This window comes from Sus scrofa, chromosome 5 (assembly GCF_000003025.6).
Source record: "Sus scrofa isolate TJ Tabasco breed Duroc chromosome 5, Sscrofa11.1, whole genome shotgun sequence".
Classification (NCBI taxonomy): domain Eukaryota; kingdom Metazoa; phylum Chordata; class Mammalia; order Artiodactyla; family Suidae; genus Sus; species Sus scrofa.
In genome coordinates, this window is record NC_010447.5 from 72,867,154 (window position 1) to 72,890,979 (window position 23,826).

Consider the following 23,826-nt stretch of genomic DNA (forward strand, 5'->3'; position numbering starts at 1 on the left):
AGAATATAACTTGCACGGAGAGGCTATGTTATCAGGACCCATTTTATGGCACTAAATAGATGACAACTTTGAGAGTGATCTCTGTACCGCCTCTCCCGAGGATGATCATAGAAGTATGTGGGTGTTTTAAGGGAGGGGAGCATCACTGGCCCTTGATAGGTGGACATGGGAGAGTTTCACCAAAACTATCCTGCGCGCCGTGGTTTGTCCTACTGCGAAGCAGTGATGGAGGGCAAGGTAAATATCACCTCTTCCTCTGTTAGGTCCAGGACTACCTTGGTGAGTCATCAGTTGGTATAAATTAAAACAGGTGAAGATCCAGGGGAACACAGTATATCCCCTGAGAGGTATTAGAGGGCAGGGTTCCTTTCATGTGCACGTAAATCAGCCAGAATCTTGTTTAATTGCCAATTCTGGTTCAGTAGCTCTGGGGTAGGGCCAGGGACTCTGCATTTCCAGTCTCTTAGGTGACCCTTATGCTGCTGGCCCACAGACCACACTTTGAATAGCAAGGAGTCAGGATACCATACACGTGGTTTTAAATTAAAATGACAACTACGAAAAGAAATGTGACAGTATCCCCCTCAATTAGATTTCAGGTCAATGAAACTGAAGAAATATCAAAAACCCCACCAAGAGATGGATAGATCACTTTTTTAAAAAAGGATATACTTAACATCTCTGCCTGTCTAAAGATTTTGGTCAACGTTTTCGGAGGCTTACGTGTTGTTTAAGTTTTGAAATCTTTACTGATAAATCTGATGGCGTGCTTCCTAAAGAAAGAAATTTTCCTCGTCTCCTTCACTTTTCTCATGATGGTGAGGGGTTCAGTAAACATCAATGTCTGATTCAAAATGCATATCGGAGCTGGTTTAAACCTCCCCTGCTCACCTTTTATTCATCTATCGTGACAGCCCCTCTGTTCTTGCCTCTGAGTTGAGCAACGTCCTTTCCTCTTGGCAGGTCAATGGGAAGGATCTCTCCAAGGCCACCCATGAAGAGGCAGTGGAAGCTTTTCGAAATGCCAAGGAGCCCATCGTGGTCCAGGTGCTGAGGCGAACACAGCTCAACAAACCAGCCTATGGAACGGCCCCAGAAGTGCAGCTTATGAATGCCAGCACTCAGACAGACATCACCTTCGAACACATCATGGCCCTGGCCAAACTCAGGCCACCCACCCCTCCAGTGCCTGACATCTGTCCCTTTCTGCTCTCAGACAGGTATTTTTCTGGCTTGTCTCCCAAAGCCCTGTGTGTTGTCCTTTGTCACTGAAAGGAGGTGTGGGGAGGAATCAGGCACCGTAGCAAGCTGACAATTATGGAGGCAGGTTCTCAGGTCCATTTGGAAAACGTCTGTACTGCATCGACACCCAATTAGTCCCCCGCTGTCCTCCTCCTACTTTCCCGGACCGCACGCTTGCTTCGGCTCAGGAGTCATACTTGCTCAGGGGCAATTCTGGCTCTGATTAGTTCATCTTCCAATTTCCAGTCATCACAAGCCCCACACAAGTCATGGGCACTGGTCAGGGAAGTAGCTTTTCTCACCGAAGCTGCCAAACACCTTATTAAGGCAGATCCAGAAGCGGCATGTTGGCAAGATACTCCCCTCTGTGGGTCGCCTCTCTCTCTCTCTTGCTCTTCTCCTCTTTAAAACAGAAGCTAGGCAATTCATTTCATTAGAGTGCAGTTCTCTGAAGGAAGCAATTGCCCAGTATATTGAGATGTAAACAAAAGACCCTGACTGTCCTATACAGAGCTATGAAACCAGGAACTATTAAAGGAATATTTACAATTTTGACCTGAGTTAAAAGCAGTTAGAGATATTTTATTCACGTAGCCCCATCTGTGAAGTCTGAGACGTGTGTCTTGCCCCATCCACTTGGCTCTGAGTGCTTTTAAGCAAATGTTCAAACATTCCTGAGAGCGTGGTTTATAAGAGCAGTAATCTCTCTAGGCTGCATTTTTTATTGCCCTCTGCAATCCGTGCTCCATTTCGTAAAGCACAGACCTGGTCATGACACGTCCCTGCCCTTTTTGGGGCTTCTGCTAAGTCCATCTCCGTGGTTCACCTGTATACTTTAGAGTCACGTGGGGACATTGAGGTATCTATGCAATGCCCAGATCCATCCCACCTCAGGCCAATTAAATAAGAGTTTTTAGAGTGAAAAATAGGCATTCAAATTTTTCAAAAATCTCCCAAGGCAGTTTTAATAGTGCATCCATGCTTTGGAAACCATTCCTTGAAACTTCAAGTTCCAGGAGGGTAGGGTCTCTGTTCTTCCTCTGATTCTAGCCATCTCTCTGTACTGATTAAATAGCCCCTTTTGTCAGGCACCAGGACTCGTAGGTACTGGGCATAAAACTGGGAACCAAAATAAAGCTAGCACCTCCCGGAGCTTATATTCTAGAGAGGAGATAAAAAACACACAAGCAAACAAATACAGCATGTTCTTTAGCACAGCTTGACACAGAGTAGCCATCCAATGAATATTTTCTTGAATGAATACTAGCTAACACTTATTAGCTAATTTACTATGTCTTAGGTAATATTCTAAGTGTTGGACATTTATTAACTCATTTTAGTTCTCACAAAAACCTCCTGAGGGAGTACGTTACATTATCACCATCCCAGTGTCACCGATGAGGAAACAAATGTTACGTGATTTGGCAAGGTCACACAGTAAGGAGGTGATGAGGCAGACTTCTGAGCCCAAGAGGTTTGGCCCCGCTGCCCACCTCTTAACCAGTGTGCTGAGGCCCCTGCCCCAGCCCTGCAGATCTTGGCTGAAAGGCAACCTCTTCTAGCAAACTTGCTAGGACCGCAGTAGGTGCAAACACCCTCGTGCTCTCTTCTGTATTTTCTCCTTAATTTTCACACTATATTAAAATTCCCACGTTGCTGCTCTACCCAATTAATAGGACAAGAACTGGATGTTGTACACCAACCGATTTCCAGCACTTGGCATAGAGCCTGGCATCTGATAAACACTCGGTCAATGTTTACAGAATGAATACGGTGCCCTTCACAGCAGGGCTCCCGTCTTACTCAGAGGCCAGGGAAACATCAGATGCCCCGAACTTCAGGCCCTGAGGTTTTACCACCCAAATGGGCTTCGCAGAGCCAGTGCAGATGAAAACAAGAAGGGTTCACCTGTTACGCCAGCCAGCAAGATGCTGCCTGGACTGCTTTTTCTCTTTGGGCCCAAGTTAGAGAATATTAGAGAAGAGTGAGAAGATGCTGGTGGGATAGTTACACTGTGAGGGCCCCCGAATGGGTCTCTGTGGCCTTTCAGCTACTGATAAGGGAACTCATTTATGCTCCTAACTCCATTTTTTTTTTTCGTAATGTCCAGTCCAGCAGGGCTTAGGGGGCCCACCTGAAATCAACTTGGTTAGCTGCACTTAGGCTTTTTCACTGATTTAGAAATTCTTAGAGGGGACCTCATGCCCTTTGCTTTTAAACTGTGCTGAGCTTTTATACAGTATAATGTAAAGCATCTATATCATAGCATATAGTGATTTGAAGGTACTTTAATAAATTATATAAAACATTCCCCCAAAGTTAAAAGATGTCTAGAAGTCACATGCAATGCCCTGGGTCTATCTCATTTCCTTTATTTCAGCAGCTCTCTCGGTCCCCAGAAATTTTCTACAGAAATTGTGAAAAACCCTGTGGCTTCTAGGGGGTTCCAGTGAGTTTTCACTGTGATTGTTGTTTAATATTTGTGGACACACCCTTTATCAAAGAGGCAAAGATGTGGGTTATGAGGGAGAATGAGGAAGGAGTTCTTAAGGAATGGGGGCAATGTGAATATAATTTATAATCTCAAAAATACAGGGCCCACCCCACCTCCAGCCCCATCCACGGGTTCTGCATCCAAGGATTCAGCCAACTATAGATTCAAATTTTTTTGTGTGGCTGTGCCCATGGCATGTGGAAAGTCCCAGACCAGGAATTGAACCTCCACCAGAGCAGTGACAGTGGCAGATCCTTAACCCACTGTGCCACCAGGGAACTCCTTTTTTTTTGCAAATTCAATTTTTGATCAACAGTGGGTTGAATAAGCAAATGCAGAACCACAAAACACGGTGGGCCAACTGTATGTGCTTTTAAAAGTATTTCAACAAACAGTTTGAAGCTATAATTACAAAATGCCCACCTTTGGCTAGACTACAGTCTCAAATGCCACACACCCATGTGCAGAGCAAGGCCTTTTGATGGAATGGAAGGAGGCCAGAGTATGGATAAAACACCAAGGCCTGGGGAGAGGTCTCACATCCCTCCCTCCAAATGAATGCAGCTCTGACCAGGGGCCCCTAACTTGTCTTCTCTCAGAAAAAGCAATTGATGGACTTCATAGAGGAGGAGACAGCAAAGCAATTGCTCTTTCTGAGCCATAGCTCATTTAAAGGCTAGATCACTACAGATCTCATAGCAACATTTTCGGGGAAAACTTTGAAAGTGAAATTCTAAAATCAGTTTTAATCTTTAGGAACAACCCTTTTGATCCATTCCTATCCTCTTGCTACATTCCCCATAGCTGCCATTCTCTTCATCCGATGGAACATGAATTTTATGAGGACAATGAGTATCTTTCCAGCTTGCCTGCTGATGCAGACAGAACAGAGGACTTCGAATATGAGGTAAGATCATTTTCACACCACTTCACATGTCTTCATGAAGTTATGGTTGAGGGGTTTTGCATAACAAAGAAAAAAAATTAATTTATTACTGTGAGAAATATTTTGTCTATTATATATGTAGGGTAAGAGCTTTTAAGTATTCCTTTCAGCTATTTGGCTCTAATATTTTAAGTGTATTGGAAAACATTTTTATAATACCAGGCTGAAAACAATTTGCTCCTATTGTGATTGCTTTGTATAAATAATATTATGACAGCTACATTTTTTTCTCCTTTTAGTAACATAAGAGAATTTCCAGGTGGAGTTTGGAAGAGAAATTATATTTAAAACCAAGATTGTGTTTCCTATTTTCATGCATGGTATAGTGTTTTGGTTTTCATTGATAAACGAAATTGTGTATTCTTTTTATTCCCCCTCGCTGATTTAGTATTCTTTTTATTTATGACTCAAGTACTCAAAAGAGACGTTTTACTGACTTTCTAGGAGAGCTGACCTCATGTTCTTTGCTGTTGAACTGTTTACCTTCACATGGTATAGGTTAAGAGTATCTATGCTCTGACGTGAAACAGTTCCAAAGGCCTGTCCGTTAATTATTTAAAAGCTTTCACAAAAGTTAAAGGACTTATTCTCATATTTCCTTTGCTTCTGCAGTCTATAAATCTTTGAAAGGTTTCAGACTCCTCTGACATTTGGAAATAAACTAGATTGAGGAGGTAAAGAAGCTTCGGTAAACAGGCAAAGAACCCATGATTATCTGCCCTTTTAATGCTTTAGATGATGTCATACAAGTTCAGCCAAATGTTCTTTTCCATTTTACAACCAGGAAACCCTGAAATCTCTTCCCTTAGGAGGATCTGAAATCAAATAAGGCTGATTCAGTGAAGCTCACCCAAAGCAAATAGACGTTTATTTGAAATCCTCCCCCTTGCAAAAGTCATGGCTGGGGATTACAGAAATCATTACTTCTTTTCAGCCAGAATTTGAAAGGATGGGCAATGATGCCTCGTATCCGAGTAGAAGATGGTTTTGACAGCATCATTCATGTTAATTTTTATCTCCTCGTCGCCACACATTTGGCTGAGGAGTATTATTTTATAAATCTACTTCTGTACTGGTATGCACCGAAATTGCTTTAAGTTTTGCCTATTCAGAGATCCCAGTGTGGCTCAGTAGACAAAGGACCCAACATTGTCTCTGTGAGGATGAGGGTTCGATCCCTGGCCTCGCTCATTGGGTTAAGGATCCTGCGTTACTGCAAGCTAAAGGACAGGTCACAGATGCAGCCCAGATCCTGGCTGTGGCGTAGGCCTGCAGCTGCAGCTCCAATTTAACCCCTGGCCCAGGAACTTCTGTAAGCTTCAGGGACAGCCTGTTTAAAAAGAAAAAAAAAAAGTCAGTTTTTTCTGTTCATGCAAAATAAATTACAAAAGTGAAGTCACTCACCCAAATAATTCAAGATTAAATGGTGTTTTTCTTTCAGTTAATGAATTACTTTGGGTTTGGGCATGGATTTGTCTAGATCACATCAGCTTTTTATATAGTTTGTGTCTTAAAGCTTTGTTTTAAAAAAAAAAAAAATCTGTGTGTTGAGGGTGGAGGAAGCATGGGAGAGAGACTTGCTTAGGCGCCGGTTCATGGTAAAAATTCTTTTAATTAATTAGCATATCATTGAATATTACAGTATACAAACAGACATCTATCGTGCTTACTCTAGTGGAACCACATCTTTTCTGAGCAGTGTCAATCCCCAATAGATGCCAGCATCAGTGTGATGAAAGTGGTCAATGCTCGGACGGGCCTTCTGTAGGTAGCCTCTAATCTCAGCTTATCACAGCCTCATGGTCATTACTTTGTTGTCAGCTGTGATTTTCTGGCTGAAGGCACCTTTCTGAGTTATTGAAATTGAGAATGTTCCAGTGAAATTTAAATAAGGAAGAAGTTACCATGACAGCCTTTTGTCACAAGGAAGGATGCGTTAGAAAATATCTACATGACTAAAAGTGGAGGTGGTGGCACTGGGGAATACCCAAGGGTAATGGACCAAGTTTAGGAGAGAATAATAGTTCTACCCAGAACCCCTCAGCCTATGACACTTACATGGCAGAGGGGCACATGCCACTCCTCTTGTTTGCATCAGATGAGAGTGTGAGATCTGGGAGTCAGTCCAATGCAATCCCCCGAGCCGGCTGTGGACACCACACCATGAGGTGTTGGGAGATTTATAAATGCTGCCTTTACCAACGTTACACTTAAAGGCGGCCTGCTGTAGTGTTTCTATGTTCAGTTCAGATGACAAGAGGTCCTCCAGGATCTCTCTCATAACCCAGTAGCTCTGGGGATGCAGCAGATGATCTCCTTCAGGAAGGACCAGTTTTGAGACACTTCAGAGAGTCTTGTGGGAAACTGAGGTCTAATAGCCAAGCAGAGGACTTCATCTCCAAAAGAGGTGCTCATTCCTCTTCAACCTGAACTTGAAAACACATCAATAGGCAATCGGGAAAGCAGTGAGAAAACTCCTTTCCATTTGCTTTCCTTCAGTTGTACCATAAATATTTAAGGAGCAGTTAAAATATCTAAGTTCTTATCTAAGTTGGGATCGATGAAGCCATTGCCCCAGCGGAGTTTAACCTTTAGGGGAGAGAGATGGACAGTAAGAAGTAAAGACGTTTTATATTAGAGGGTGATCAGTACTAATGGAGAACAAGCAGCATGGGTAACAAAGGAAGGAAGTGCATGGTACTGGGGCGAGGTAGTGCTCTCCTGTACCAGGAGAGACACTTTCATAAGAAACCTAAAGAGAGTAAAAGACAGACACGTGGATATCTTGAGGGGAGCTTTTCAGATAGAGGGAAGGGCAGGTACACAGGACCAGAAGCAGGACCACACCTGAGGCCAGGGTGCTCTGGGGGCATGGGCAAGTGGGACAGGCAGTGGTAGGAAGTGAACTCAGAATAAGTAGGGGGAGCTCCCATCGTGGCTCAGTGGTTAACGGATCCAACTAGGAACCATGAGGTTTCGGGTTCGACCCCTGGCCTCACTCAGTGGGTTAAGGATCTGGCGTTGCCGTGAGCTGTGGTGTAGGTCACAGACACGGCTCGAATCCCACGTTGCTGTGACTCTGGTGTAGGCTGGTGGCTACAGCTCTGATTAGACCCCTAGCCTGGGAACCTCCATATGCCGCGGGTGCAGCCCTAGAAAAGGCAAAAAAAAAAAAAAAAAAAATAGAGAAGGAGTAGTGGCATATCTTGGGAGGCCTTTGGCTTTTTTTCTTTTTTATTTGATCTTATTTTTTATTAGCATATAGTTGATTTACAGTGTTCTGTCCACTTCTGCTATACAGTAGTACAGTGACCCAGTCATTCATGTATATATATATATATGAATGAACACACACACACACACACACACACACACACAAATTCTTTTTTTCATGCTATCTTCCATCATCTCCTATTCCAAGAGACTGGGTATAGTTCCCTGTGCTATACAGGGGGACTTCCTTGTTTATCCATTCTAAAAGTAAGAGTTGGGGTTGGTTGATGCAAACTATTACATTTAGGCCTTTGGCTTTTATATTGACATGGAAAGTTGCTGGCTGAGAGCAGGGCTGTGTTGTGTAGGCCTCCCAAGATCCCTCTGCTGCTGGAATGGACTTGACAGTGGACAGAGTCTCCAGCAGAGCAGTCACAGCAGAAGGAGAGGGGGTGGGATCTGGCCAGTGACAGAGGAAGGGATGAGACAAAAGTCTGGAAGGACAGCATTCATCCTGGCCCAGAGGGCTTTGCCTGTGTGTCTGTTTCCATTCCTTGCCTCACAGCTTTAATATAGTTTGTGCTCAGGAGGATTTTTTTTTTTTCTTCTGACTTTTTAAAAGCAAAACATCATAAGCCAGAATGAAACATAGCTTCTGGCATCTACTGAAACTGGCACAATAAATCTACTCTTAAAAGGCAGAAAGTGTACAGAACCGCATTTCTGTATTTGCTAAAATGTAAACTGTGTAACTATTTAGGCACCTTTTTAAGGCCTGCTTACTCTTAACTCAGTGAACCAAAGCTGATCTTGTGAATTCATATTTAGGGACTTTTAGTGCATGGATTATTGACCTAATAGACCAGAACAGATCTGACTGTCTTGTAAATACATATTTAGGGACTCTTTAACACCCAGATTATTGCATTGATAGATGGTAACAGCTCCCTTCAGAGCTATGATAGACAGCGAATGCTTCTTTGGAGATATTACAGTCAATGTGTCAATGCTATGGTGACTCTGGTGTGTTGGGGACCTCTATAAAAGTTTAATGACACCCATATCGCACCATGGCCTATCACCACTTTTCCTAAGAAAATTATTTGACTGGGTTTTAAATTTCCCCAGTGCTTTGGAAAAGTCTCAGTGGACTTGCCTGAATTAAAAGACTCACAGCTTGGAATTTGATCTTTTTCAAACACGATGACACTGTTTTCTAATTAAAAATGATAAAGGATTTTAATTTGAGTTTTGAGGGAAAATAATACAAATATCAAAACTTAAACAATGCAGCCATCATAAGAGTCAGGGTGCTGCCTCCTCTTTCCACTGAAATACCACTGAGGATTAAGCGTTCCTTTTCTGTATTTTCAACTTGATTTTTTTTTCCTAGAGCCAGCTAAAGGTTGAAATAAATCATAAATAGCCCTTAGCAAGTCAGAGGCAGATCTCAAATCCAGCCTCTACCAGAAATAATTTAAAGGGGAAGGCTTTGAGATATATAGGGCTCGTTTGTCCAACCTCTAATAAAGATTTGCTCGCTACTGCCCGAGTATAAGGAGGATGTGGAATTTTCTGCAGCATGTGCCATCAACTCTCCAAAGTCAGTGTGGATAGAGGAGAGTCAGAAAATTCATGAGCACATCATTTTGATGGTTTAAAACATCCTGTTAGCCAAGAAAAGCCAATAATCTAAGCAACATTTCTGAGCCTGGTGATTTTTGTCATTTAGAAATGCTACTTGAAATCATTTCTATTCCTCCCCCTAAGATCCAGGTGAAGAAACATATCCAACAACCTGAGTTAAGTACACATAGAGTTCCCCTTGTATGAACGTTGTCATCACAATGCAAGGGAATTTAGAAGTTTGCTTAGCAACATATTAAAGGTGGAAAAGAGAAAAAGACAAGTTTAAGTCAAGAGTTGTATATACATGTGAACTGAAAACCAAACTTGGGCTAGTGTCTATAAATAAGAAAGCACATTTCGCACATTAATTAGCCTCCTCTTGGCAGTTGTTCTGCAAAGCATAAGTAAACACTTGTGCTATGCTGAAAAGTACCATTTTGCAAAATATATTTCCCAGAGCTGGATCCCTGCGCATATGGGCAGAATATTTGCAAGAATTTAAGTATATAATCTCCCTCTTACATGTTTAAAGGAATGGAAATCATGAGTCAAGGACATGTTCATTCAAAAAATAGATAACAAGAGGATAAGCATTAGAGGGATTTCGGTCATATCTTTTTGAGCAGCATCATGATTTGTGAGCCAACTTTGAGAAAAATATCCCTTGTGTGCATGTAGGGCTGTGTGGCACCCCTCTAGGCTGTGACGGCAGAGGTCTTATTTGCCTAGTCCTCACTGCATCGCGTCACCTGTTTCATAGTGGGTACTCAATATTTGACGAAGGAATAAATGAGGATTTGCATTGCTGTCTGCATGGACTGACCTCTAAGCAGTGTAGTCCCTTTCCACCTTTTGTACAAGGGAATTAGAAAGGTACTTGAGACCACTATGCAGTTACAGCAGATATCCTCTCCCTTTCTAATAGCTATTGGGGTTTTTTTCTTTTTAAGTTTATGTCATTTTACTGATCTCTTCCTATTTTTCTCACTCCTTAGCTCCTCTCCATCTCTATGAGTTTGACTTTGTTTTGTTTAAATTGCGCATGAATGATACCATGCACATTTGTATTTGTCTGTCTAGCTTATTTCACTTAGCATAATGACCTCGAGGTCCATCCATGTTGTCACAAATGATAGGATTTCCTTCTTTCTCGTGGCTGAATAATATTCTATTGTATACATATATAATTATACCACATCTTTGTTCATCTATTGACACTTAGGTTGTTTCCGTATCTTGACTATTGTGAATAAAGGTATTTTTCCTTTATGTCAGGTCTTCTAATCCTATTGCCATTTTTCTTTCAGTTAAACATTTCTAAGGAAAGAGCTAAAATGGAGAGAAACAAAAAGAATAAGTAATGAAGTAGGTTTTGAATGGTTTTCATGAAAATTCATTTCTGCTAATCATCATCTTATAAAACTCATAGAATCTCATATTTGGTATGAATCTGTCATGATCTATAATCTGGCCCTGTACCCAGTGTAAAGTTCACCAAGGGATCATTCAGCACATTTTTGAAACACTACAGTGAATCAGGAGCTAAGAGCCTCCCCAAGTTGACATTTCTGACTCTTACAGTCTCTGGGAAATGTGTCAAGGAGTTTGAAAAATGACTATGGCAGAAGTATGTTTGGATATAAAACGTAACTCATAAAGAGACTATCTATTATCCATATGTTGTGGTAGCTATTAGGGAAAAGAGAAAATAGAATGCTGAGTATGAAAATGTAGAATCTTCAGAATTGTCTAATTCAGTGGATGCTTTATAGCTCACCAATCTACTACCTTCCACTTGCTAGTCCCATTTTAGAATTATTAATAAAAATCTAAAATAATCGTATACCACTTACCACTGGGACAATAAAATCATCCATTAAAAGAAACACCTTAATAAGTTTCATTCTTTGGAAAAATGTATTGAATTGAAAACTAATCTAGATGAAGGGTGAACATATTCTTATTACTTTGAACATTTAAGAGAAGATGCTGTGCTGTCAGCTTGGAGTTCGTTCACTGAAGTGTCTGGTAATGAGACCACCATTCTCATTTCGGTTCACTGTGTACTTCTATCAGATTAAAATCCTAATCCATGGAGACCAAACCAATCAGTGATCATATATTGGGGCTTATATGTCCAGACTTTCTATGGCACGTTTCTCCTTTACATCGTGGCCGCCTCCTCCCTTGTCTAGAACATCCCTCTGTCTCCAGGCTACTTCTTGGTCTCCTGCAGCCAGTCCCTAGTCTGCAATCCCTCCTGTCCCCCACCCCCAGACTAGTCCTTGTCCACCTCTATTGTCCTCTGCTCTATCAGCTGAGCTATTGAGGGGCACCAGACCAGTCCTTCTCAAAGGTACTTCTCATTGGTCACCCCCTGCTCATCATCTTCTAGGACTCTGGTCCTTAAATTAACTCTGACGTTCTCTGGCATTGAAGATCCTTTATATTCAGTCACCACCCTGCTTTTCCAGGCCTCTCAGGGCCAGAGTCCAGCAGTGTGCTGTCCTTCCTCATGCCTTTCTCATGGGCCTCTCTGCTCCTGAATCACCTTTCTCACAATCTCTTTCCTGGCACTGACCCTCCCCTATACACTCTATAAATATCTTTGTCATGATTCCTTGGGTTTTAGCTATTTATGATTTTATCTTTTTCTTCTTTAAAAAGAAATTTAGCAGCAGTGACCACATCTAATTATCTTTGTATCATCTGGATACCCTAGCATATGCCCTGGTTCACAGGAGGCACTCAGCAGCATTTGCTTGATGAGTCAACAAAGTCTCGACCCTCTATTGTTCTTATTTTATAAGAGTCCTGAAAACAAATGCAAAGGGTTAAATGAAGGGAAAGGAGAAGATAGCTGATAGAGAATAAAAATGTGAAATAAAGTGTGACAGTTTTTTCCCCATAATAATTTAATTAACAGCCCAGTTGTTAGAATAAACAGTTAACATATGTACACCTGCGCCAGAATGTAAAGGAAGAAAACCTGGATTTTTTGGTTGCCTTTTTTAACAAGGAAGACGTGCATGTTTTACCTCAAATTTATAAACTACAGGACCCTAGTAAACAGACATGCTAATTTATGTAAGGAAAGAATGACTGAATTTCACTTTGTGTTAGGATAAACTTACATCCTGGTTTGACCTAAAGTGGCTCCATGCATGACTGTTGTTCCAGTTTAATTATGAATAGTACCCTCTTCTCCTTTCAAAAATGTCTTGTCGCACAGTACATTATATGACCATTTAGTTTTCATATTTGTTGAACCTTATTGGAGGCTGAAACTTTGTAATCCCATTTATATAATCCTAATATTCCAAGCAGAGATGACTCAGAATTTCCTTATTTAAATACCCATGTTTGGAGTTCCTGTCGTGGCGCAGTGGTTAACGAATCTGACTAGGAACCATGAGGTTGCGGGTTCGATCCCTGCCCTTGCTCAGTGGGTTAACGATCCGGCGTTGCCGTGAGCTGTGGTGTAGGTTGCAGACGCGGCTCGGATCCCGCGTTGCTGTGGCTCTGGCGTAGGCCGGTGGCTACAGCTCCGATTGGACCCCTAGCCTGGGAACCTCCATATGCCGCGGGAGCAGCCCAAAGAAATAGCAAAAAGACAAAAAAAACAAAACAAAAAAAACCCATGTTTATTAAATTGAACAATTTTCCTAAGATGTGACTTTTTATAAAAAAGAAAGGCCTCCTAAGGAGTGACTAAAAAAAAATGCCACAAAGTTGGAAATAGTCATCAAAATTATCGTATTTCTCTTAGATTTCTTCCTGAAAGAAATGAGATTAGTATTGCTGTTAATTTGGCCATGTAATTTCATAAAACAAAGGTGAGACCAATCTATCTTTTGCCTCACTGATGATGGTAACACTAAGCCTTATTTCCAAAGAAAACAATGAAAAGCAAATTTAACCTTCCAAGGTGGTTATTAAACAGTGGAACCAAGGTCACAATTCTTTTTCTAGGAATGTAGATGTAAAATGAAGATTCCTTACACTACACATAAGAATTTTATCAAAATGCTGACATTCAGTTTTTGTTTGGAGATTCGCAGTGATACGCATTCAGATGATTTCCTTGCATGACTGAAAGGTGTTTGTGAAAGGTTGTGTCTAAGGTGAACATTTGCATTTCAAATCATATTCTGCTTCCAAGGAACAGTTTTCAGAGGGGCAAAGAAAGAAGCGCTGTCTTTTCCAACATCAAGCAAATCACAGATAAGGATTCCAATGTTCCTTTTAGAGGCAGTACAATCAAGGGCGGGAATCCAAACTAGGAGTCTGGTACCAGTTCTAGCGCAGTCTCTTGAAGGGACTGCTTACCTTGTCCATCACAGCATCCTCACCTGTGCGTTTTGTGGGGGCACCAGTGTTGGCTATGGGATTTGTCAGCATCTAGTTCTTCCATGTCTTACACTTAAGCAAAGTGAGACAAACTCAACCTTAGAAATTTTAGAAATATTTTAACATTTCAAACATATCAATCCACACTTAATGGGTTAAGAGAGCACGCACGCTCATAAGGCCACACATGGTCTTTGCGTAGTAGCTCTGGTCTGTACAGACCGTACAGTAGTCTGGTTTGTTGTACCAATTGGTAGCAAGTAACACACTTCTCTGGATTATCTCTGGCTTTAGCCTTAGTGTTTAAAACAGGGTGACCCGGAGTTCCGTCGTGGCTCAGTGGTTAACGAATCCGACTAGGAACCATGAGGTTGCAGGTTCAATCTCTGGCCTCGCTCAGTGGGTTAAGGATCCGGCGTTGCCCTGAGCTGTGGTGTAGGTCGCAAATGAGGCTCAGATCTTGCATTGCTGTGGCTGTGGTGTAGGCCAGCAGCTGTAGCTCCGATTTGACCCCTAGCCTGGGAACCTCCATATGCCGTGGGAGCGGCCCAAGAAATGGCAAAAAAGACAAAAAAAAAAATATAATAAACAAAAAACAGAGTGACCCATATACGTTCACCAGTTCAGAATGGCAGATACAGTGTGTAGGCACTAGAAACGATTTTATTTAAATATGGTACTTATTTTTTTATTAGAAAAATACAGGAAATAATCCCAGTTTGGATTTTTTCCACCAATTTATTATCTCTGAAAAAAATGTTGGAATTTTTAGAGAAAGATGGGTTGTGTATTGGTGTGATAGTTCACCCTTTTCTCCCTTAAGACATAAACTATTGGTCATGCTCTGGTTCACAAGTATGTGGTGAGTCCGCTGATACTCACCATGCATTAAGTAATCTAATTCAATATAAAGGAGAACCTTGCATGTACAACACAAATGAGCCAAGGGCTGTAGTAAATCCAATGGAAGTATCTGAAGTCAAAAATGAAAAATATAAATATCATTATCAGCAATTGTATTACCTAAGATTACCGCAGTCAACATGTAATATGTTTCCCTCTTTATGTACATTGTTTTTCCTATAACTGAAATTTTACCTTTTTGTTAGGTATTTGTGTTTTTTCAGGTTTTTTTAACTATGGTAAAAATTAGGGTGTACTGCTTGATATGTGAATCTGTCCGCGTTTTTTCCCACCTTTATTGAAATATAATTGATATGTAACATTTTAAAATTAAAGATATACAACACAATGATTGATAGATGCGTATATTGCAAAATCTTTACCGCAATAAGATTAGTTAATACATCCATCCCTCACATGATTACCATTTGTGTGTGTGTGATAAGAACTCTTCAGATCCCCTCCTGTAGCCACTTTTACAATATAAAATACACTATTGTTAATTATAGTCACCGTGTTACAAATTAAATCTCCAGAACTTACTCATCTTATGCTGGAAGTCTGTACCCTGTGACCTACATCTCCTCACATCCCCAACCTCCAGCCCTCGGCAACCACCATGCTACTCGGTTTTTGAGTCTGGCTCTTTTAGATCCCATGTGTAAGTGAGAACACTGTGTCTTTTTCTGACTAATGTCACTTAGCATAATGCCCTCAAGGTCCATCTATGTTGATGAAAATGGCATGACTTCCCTCTTTTATGGCTGAATAACATTCCATTGTGCGTGTGCATAACATATATATGTACATATCATATACTATTTTTATGTATCATATTTTGTTTATTCACTTATCAATCAGTGGACTCTTAGGTAGTTTCCATGTCTTAGCTGTTGTGAATAATGACGCAGTGAATGTAGAGGTGCAGATTCTCTTTTCTTATTTTTGTTTCCTTCGACTCTATATGCAGAAGTGGGGTTGCTGGATCATTTGGTAGTTCAATTTTTAATTTTTTGAGGAAACCCTATACTGTTTCACAGTGGCTATACCAATTTACATTCCCACTAGCAGTGCACTAAGGTTCTCTTTTCTCTACATCCTTACCAACACATTTGTTATCTTTTTTTTTTTTTTTTTTTGGCTGCAGCTATGCCCATGGCATGCAGAAGTTCCCGGGCCAGGGATCGAACCCACAGCATAGCTGTTACCAGAGCTATAGCAGTAACAACGCCAGATCCCTGACCCACTGAGCCACGAGGGAATTCCTGTTATCTCTCATTTGATGACAGCCATTCTAACAGATGTGAAGTGATATTTCATTGTGGGTTTGATTTGCATTTCCCTGATGATTAGTGAAACAGAACTTTTTCTTGTACCCATTGGCCATTTGTATCTCTTCTTTAGGAAAATGTCTGTTCAAGTCCTCTACCTCTTTTTTTTTGCTTTTTAGGGCTGCTCTCATGGCATATGGAGGTTCCCAGGCTAGGAGTGCAATCGGAACTGTAGCTGCTGGCCTGGGTCCGAGCAACTCTGGATCCGAGCCGCATCTGCAACCTACACCACAGCTCACAGCAATGCCAGATCCTTGACTCACTGAGCAAGACCAGGGATAGAACCTGAATCCTCAGGGATGCTAGTCAGATTTATTTCTGCTGAGCCATGATGGGAACTCCTCTACCTCTAATTTAATCAGATTATTTGATGTGTCGTTGGTTTTGTTGTTGAATTGTATGATTTTCTTATGTATTTTGGATATTAGCCCTTTTTATGATGTGTGATTGGCAAATATTTTCTCCTCTTCTATACATTGCCTCTTTATTCTGTTGACTGTTTCTTTGGATGTGCAGAAGCTTTTTAACTGAATGTATCCCACTTGGTTGTTTTTGTTTTTCTCGCATGTGCTTTTGGTGTCATATCCAAAAAATTGTTCCTAAGACCAATGTCAAGGAGCTTTGTCCTCATGTTTTCTAGGAGTTTGTGATTTCAGGTCTTATATTTGTCTTTAATCTATTTTATGTTAATTTTTGTTAGTGGCATAAAATAGGGATCCAGTTTCATTCTTTTGCATGTGAATATCCAGTTTTCCCAGTACCGCTTATTGAAGAGACTGTCTTTTCTCTATTGATGATTCTTTGTTCCCTTGTCAAATAACAATTGGCCATATATGTTTGGGTTTATTTTAGACTCTTGACTCTGTTCCACTGGCCTATGTGTCTGTTTTTATGGCAGCACCATGCTCTTTTGATCACTATTAACTTTGTAATATGGTTTGAAATCATGAAGTGTGATGCCTCCAGCTTTGTTCTCCTTTCTCAAGACTGATTTTGCTCTTTGAGGTCCTTTGTAGATCCATACAAATATTAAGATTTTTTTTTCTATTTCTAAGAAAAGTACCACTGGCATGTTGATAGGGATTGCATTAAATTTATGTATGGATTTGGATAATATGGATGTAAAAATGATAATTCTTCCCAGGCATGAACATGAGATATTTTTCTATCCACTTGTATCTTTTTCAGTCTCTTTCAAGAAAATCTTATAGTTTGCAGTGTACAGATCTTTCATCTCTTCAGTTAAATTTACTTCTAAGAACTTTATTGTCTTTGATGCTATTGAGACTAGGATTATTTTATTTCTTTTTCATCTATTTTGTTGTTAGTTATGGAAATAGAAATGATTTCTCTATATTGATTTTATATCCTTCAATTTTACTGAATTCACTTATTCTAATAGTGTGGGGTGGGATCCTTAGGATTTTCTGTATATAAGTTCATGTCTCTACAAACAGAGATAACTTTACTTTTCCTTTCTGAGTGAGATGCTTTTTATTTCTTCTTTTTGCCTGATTGCTCCGGCTAGGATTTACTGTGTTATGTTGAGTAGGAGTGATGAGAAAGAGCACCCTTGTCTTGTTCTTGATCTTAGAGGAAAAGCTTTCAACCCTTCACCATTACATATGTTAGTTGTAGGCTAGACATATTTGGCCTGTATTATGTTAATGTACATTCCTTCTATACCCAATTTGTTTGAGTGTTTTTAATCATGAAATAACGTCAAATTTTTTGTCTAATGGTTTTTCCTGCATCTGTTGAGATGATCATAAGATTTTTATCTTTCATTCTATTAATATGGTGTATCACATTTACTGATTCGAGTATGTTGAACCATTTTTGCATCCCAGGGGTAAATCCCTCTTGATCACAGTATGTGCTGTTGAATTTGGTGTACTAGTATTTTGTTGAGATTTTTTGTGCCTATATTTATCAGGGCTCTTGGCTTGTAGTTTTTTTATTTTGTAGTGATTATCTGGTTTCAGTACTAGCCTTATTAAATGAGTTTGGAAGTGTTCTGTTCTCTTCAAATTTTTGGAAGAATTTGAGAAGAACTGGCATTACTTCTTCTTTAAATGCTTGGTAGCATTCACCAAAAGAACCCTCTGGCCTTGGACTTTTCTTTATGGGAAGGTTTTGATTACTGATTCAATCTCCTATTCATCATTGGTTTATTCAGATTTTCTGTATCTTCATGATTAAGTCTTGGTGGATTTTATGTTTCTTGGAATTTATCTATATTTTCAAGGTTATCTGGAATATAATTGTTCACAGTAGTCTCTTATGATCCTTTTTATTTCTTTTTTTTTTTTTTCTTTTTACTGCCACATCTGCAGCAAATGAGAAGTTCCCAGGCTAGGGGTCAAATCAGACCTGCAGCTGCAGACCCATGCCTCAGTTTGTGGCAATACCAGATCCTAACCCACTGAGCGAGACCAGGGATTGAACCTGTATTCTCTCAGAGACAAGTCAGTTCTTAACCCAATGAGCCACAATGGGAATTCTGATCCTTTGTGTCTCTCTGATCTCAGTTATAAGTATCCTCTTTCATTCCTGATTTTAGTTATCTGAGTTTTCTCTTTTTTTCTTAGTTTAGCTAAAGATCTGTCCATTTTTTTTTTTTTGTCTTTTCAAAAATTATCTCCTACTTTCACTGATCATTTCTTATTTTTCCAGGATCTATTTTATTTCTGCTCTGATCTTTATGTCCTTCCTTCTCCTAACTTCAGGCTTAGTTCGTTCTTTTTCTAGTTTCTTGAATTACATAATTAATTTTTTTAGGTTTTTTTTTTCTAAATATGGGCATTTATCACTCTGCCTTTCCTCTTAGGACTGCTTTGGCTGCATTCCATAAGTTTAGGCATGTTGTTTTCCATTTTTATTTGTTTCAAAACAATTTATGATTTCCTTTTTTATTTATTATTATTATTATTATTATTGATTGTTCAGTGTTTTGTTTTGGTTTGGGTTTGTTTTTATTTTCCCACTGTACAGCAAGGGGATCAAGTTATCCTTGCATGTATACATTTTTTCCCCCACCCTTTGTTCTGTTGCAACATGAGTATCTAGACATAGTTCTCAATGCTACTCAGCAGGATCTCCTTGTAAATCTATTCTAAGTTGTGTCTGATAAGCCCAAGCTCCCGATCCCTCCCACTCCTCCCCCTCCCATCAGGCTATTTTCCACAAGTCTATTTTCCAAGTCCATGATTTTCTTTGCTGTGGAGATGTTCATTTGTGCTGGATATTAGATTCCAGTTATAAGTGATATCATATGGTATTTGCCTTTGTCTTTCTGGCTCATTTCACTCAGTATGAGAGTCTCTAGTTCCATCCATGTTGCTGCAAATGGCATTATGTCGTTCTTTTTACAGCTGAGTAGTATTCCATTGTGTATATATACCACATCGTCCAAATCCAATCCTCTGTCGATGGACATTTGGGTTGTTTCCATGTCCTGGCTATTGTGAATAGTGCTGCAATGAACATGTGGGTGCATGTGTCTCTTTTAAGTAGAGTTTTGTCCGGATAGATGCCCAAGAGTGGGATTGCAGGGTCATATGGAAGTTCTATATATAGTTTTCTAAGGTATCTCCAAACTGTTCTCCATAGTGGCTGTACCAGTTTACATTCCCACCAACAGTATAAGAGGGTTCCCTTTTCTCCACACCCCATCCAGCACTTTTTTTGTGGACTTATTAATGATGGCCATTCTGACTAGTGTGAGGTAATATCTCATGGTTGTTTTGATTTGCATTTCTCTTATAATCAGCAATGTTGAGTATTTTTTCATGTGTTTGCTGGCCATCTGTATATCTTCCTTGGAGAACAGTCTATTCAGGTCTTTTGCCCATTTTTCCATTGATTGATTGGCTTTTCTGCTGTTGGGTTGTATAAGCTGCTTATATATTCTAGAGATTAAGCCCTTGTCAGTTGCATCTTTTGAAACTATTTTCTCCCATTCTGTAAGTTGTCTTTTTGTTTTCTTTTGGGTTTCTTTTGCTGTGCAAAAACTTTTCAGTTTGATTAGGTCCCATGGGTTTATTTTTGCTCTTATTTCTATATAGTGTGTTCTTTTTTGGCCACACCCAAGGCATGTGGAAGTTCCCAGGCCAGGGATCAAACCTGCACCATAGCAGCAACCTGAGCCACTGCAGTGACAATGCTGGATCCCCAACCCACTGCCCCACACAGGAACTCCCAGCAGTGTGTTCTTTAATTCCACATATCTGTAAATCGTCCAGCTTTTCTGATATTATTGATTTATACCTTTACACCATTGTGGTCAGAAAAGATACTTGATATGATGCCTGTCTTCTGAATTTGTTAAACTTGGTTTGTGATCTGACATATAATCTACTTTGGACAATGTTCTCTGTGTCTTAAGATGAATGGCACAGGGTTGGTGATCACTTTGAAGTGAGATATGACACTTGCCTACAGCATTGGATTTTAAATAATTGGGTTTCACCTCTTAGGATAGGACACTTAAGGCAATATGTGTTTGCATTTGGTGTTGATGCAAGTTATCATAGAAGATGCTAATTTGGAACCTATGCTGAATTGTGAGTCAAGAGATCTGCAGCAGAAATTATTCACCAACCAAAGTTAAAATTTGACCAATTTTTCAGATACTCTTTTGCCTGTGTTTTCATTTCATTTTTCTTGCTTTCTTTTAGCCATCCCTTTTTCATATTTCTATTTGTTTTTAAGCAGCAAAATGCTAAAAGTTAAATCTGAAACTTTTTTGTTTTCTAAACACACAGAAACCATTTGCTCTTTTCACTCTCCTGAGAAGACTGGGTTTTAAAGTCACAGATTCTACCAGTAGGAAGTGAAGGGCTCTATAGAAAGAAGTAATAAAAGAGGGATTTTCTACAGAAAGCTTCTTTTTGTTTAAATGTATGTACTTTTAAAAGAACTGTAAGGGCTCTCCTTTCAAGTATAAAAAGATTATTAGTAATTAAAGCATAGTAAGAGATATTAGAGGTGGAACTTTAAAAAAGAAATAGATAAATACATTTGGAAAAGAATAATTAAATAGCACTTGGACGGAAAAAATTAAAATTAAGAGAATTTTGACATGGCAGAATTTGAATCATAAGAAGGCTGTAGATATAAAAGCACATCTGATTTACTTAAAAAATAAAATTAAGCCCACCATGAGGTTTAAAGGTTCACCTAGCACAGCTAGTTATTAGCATATACTGAAAAAGAATTTCTTCTTTTTCTTATTTTTAAAAATTTTGCTTTTTAGGACTGCCTCAAGACATATGGAGGTTCCCAGGCTGGGGCTCAAATTTGAGCTACATCTGCCAGCCTACATCACAGCCACAGCAATGTGGGATCCGAGCCGTGTTTTCAACATACACCACAGCTCACAGCAATGCCGGATCCTTAACCCACTGAGTGAACCTGCATCCTCATGGATCCTAGTTGGGTTTGTTAACCAATGAGCCACGAAGAGAACTCTCTTTTTCTTAGGGGGAAAAAAAAAAAAAGAAAAAAAAACGCATTTATCATAAACGTAGTAGATGTTCTTTTTTTTTTTTTTTTTTGTCTTTTTTTTGCCTTTTCTAGGGCTGCTCCCACAGCATATGGAGGTTCCCACGCTAGGGGTCGAATTGGAGCTGTAGCTGCTGGCCTACACCACAGCCACAGCAACGCGGGATCTAAGCTGCGTCTGTGACCTACACCACAGCTCACGGCAATGGCGGATCCTTAACCCACTGAGCACTGCCAGGGATCGAACCTGCAACCTCATGGTTCCTAGTCAGATTCATTAACCACTGAGCCACGATGGGAACTCCATATTTTATTTACTTATTCAGATTTTCCCTTAGCAAATAATCGAGCATGTGTTCTTTTCGAGAGTGTGTAATTGTCAAGAGTATATAATATTTCATTTTCCTTTTATAAACACACTAAAAGTTACACACCCTAACAAGTGTGATCACCTATGATATCTTATGAGAGAGATTTAAAACTCCTCAATCACCACTGGAAAGATAGTGTGTTCCAAGGGGATTTTTATGAGTAATTAGAGGATCCAGCTATTAAGCTTTTTTTGCAGCCAAGATGTTCATAATCCTTAAAGAATGTTTTCTTCCAGTCAGTGACACATGAACTCCTACCAAACAAAGGCAGTCATGAATCCTTCTAGACAAAAGTTTAAAATTCTTTTACTGTCTTAAAGTTCTATTTTAAGTTCTTAAAAAAATAACATGAGAACAGTTCATTGGGAAATTCATGAGAAAACTGTGATTCCCTGAGTGAAGACACTCGTGTTTGTAGTCAGGAATGATTCAGTCACTTCCTGTCTGATATGCGTAGAAATGAATAAAATCCCTTCCTCCAACAGAAAGTGAGAAAGACTCCAAACCTTGGTTTCTGTCCAGGTTTCCCAGATGACCGTCAGAATTCCAGTGACTTACTTTTGTCTGTGTTCACTTGAAGGTCAGAAATATCCAGTGATGTGTTTTGGGATTTGTTCAACTTAAATATTTTGTTAGTAATGCAGTCTCATGCAGTAAAGCCCAATGTAGGATAGGTAAACAAGCTCAGGGATCTGCTGTAATCCGCATGTGACTAGTCAGTTAGTTTTACTATCTGGTTCCCAGAGGAGGAAATCTATTAACATTATTCCCACTTCAAAACCAGACTGGCCATTCCTTATGCAGACTGGCATTCTTTATGACTGGCAAAAGCAGAGAAAGCTGGATGCTCTCTCAGGGACTTCTCTGAGGTGTGGAGAAGTTATTTTTAGGGTCATTTCTTGTCGCTTTTCTAACAGGTCTTGAATACAGGCATAACTATAGTAGCCTCATAACAAATTATAGACTTCTGTAATATAATAATGCAGGTGATCCATATGTGAAAAGTACCAGGTCAATCACCTGAAAAAGATTCTAGAAGATTTTCTGACACCAACATTATTTTGTTTATAGTCTAAGTATATAAAATAATAAATTACTTTCATGAAGCCCTCTTGTTTGTCCCCTATAAGTAACCTACTCATTAGTTTGCAAGAAAACCCTTCAAAACTTTTATTATCAACAAAATGAAGGTCTTATTGTTACGACTTTGACTGGAGGAAAACTATACTTAGGTACAGTAGCAATCAGTGTGAAGTAGGCTCCAGTCAAACTCACTGCTTAGGAACTTTCATGACTCCCTTGCCCCTCTGGTTTCTCATCTGTACAAAACAGAGAATTTTAACAATAATTATTTCTTAATATTGAATGATAGCATATGAGAACATGCAGTACAATGGCTAGGATATATTTATTTATTTATTTTTCTATTTGTGTGTGTATATTTATATACTTTTTTCATCACTTAACCATTGTAACTCTCAATTTTATCCCCTTGAGTGGAGAGTATTTAAGGAGAAAATGAACCTTCAGAAAAAGACAAGCCACATCTTAGAGATGACAGAGTTTGAATACAAGCCCTTGAAGCATGAGCTATGCACTCCACACAAGGAAAACTGCTGAGTGTCATATTAGGCCCAAATATGTTCAAATGTTCTTTATTTTTTAAAAAAACAGACCCTGAGTAAAGCTGTTTTGGATCACTTCTACCATCTCTATTCTTCTTCCTGAACATCTTAATAGTTTGAATCTCTGCCACTTTTTAAAAATCTCCTTCATTTCTCAGTCCATGAATGTGTGGTTTGAGGATGACAAGTAATAGCTGAATGACCAAGTCCAGTTATG

General features: G+C 39.6%; 1 protein-coding gene across 2 annotated transcripts in view; it reads left to right on the forward strand.

Moving 5' to 3' along the window:
- The window catches only part of PDZRN4 (PDZ domain containing ring finger 4), a 366,514-nt gene that overhangs the window by 292,784 nt on the left and 49,904 nt on the right, over positions 1–23,826 (forward strand). For both annotated transcript variants that reach the window (XM_003481711.4, XM_003481712.4), the window contains 2 exons: positions 964–1,220; positions 4,541–4,643. In XM_003481711.4, coding sequence (XP_003481759.2) covers positions 964–1,220; positions 4,541–4,643 — 360 coding nt within the window. The remainder of the gene's footprint in view (positions 1–963; positions 1,221–4,540; positions 4,644–23,826) is intronic.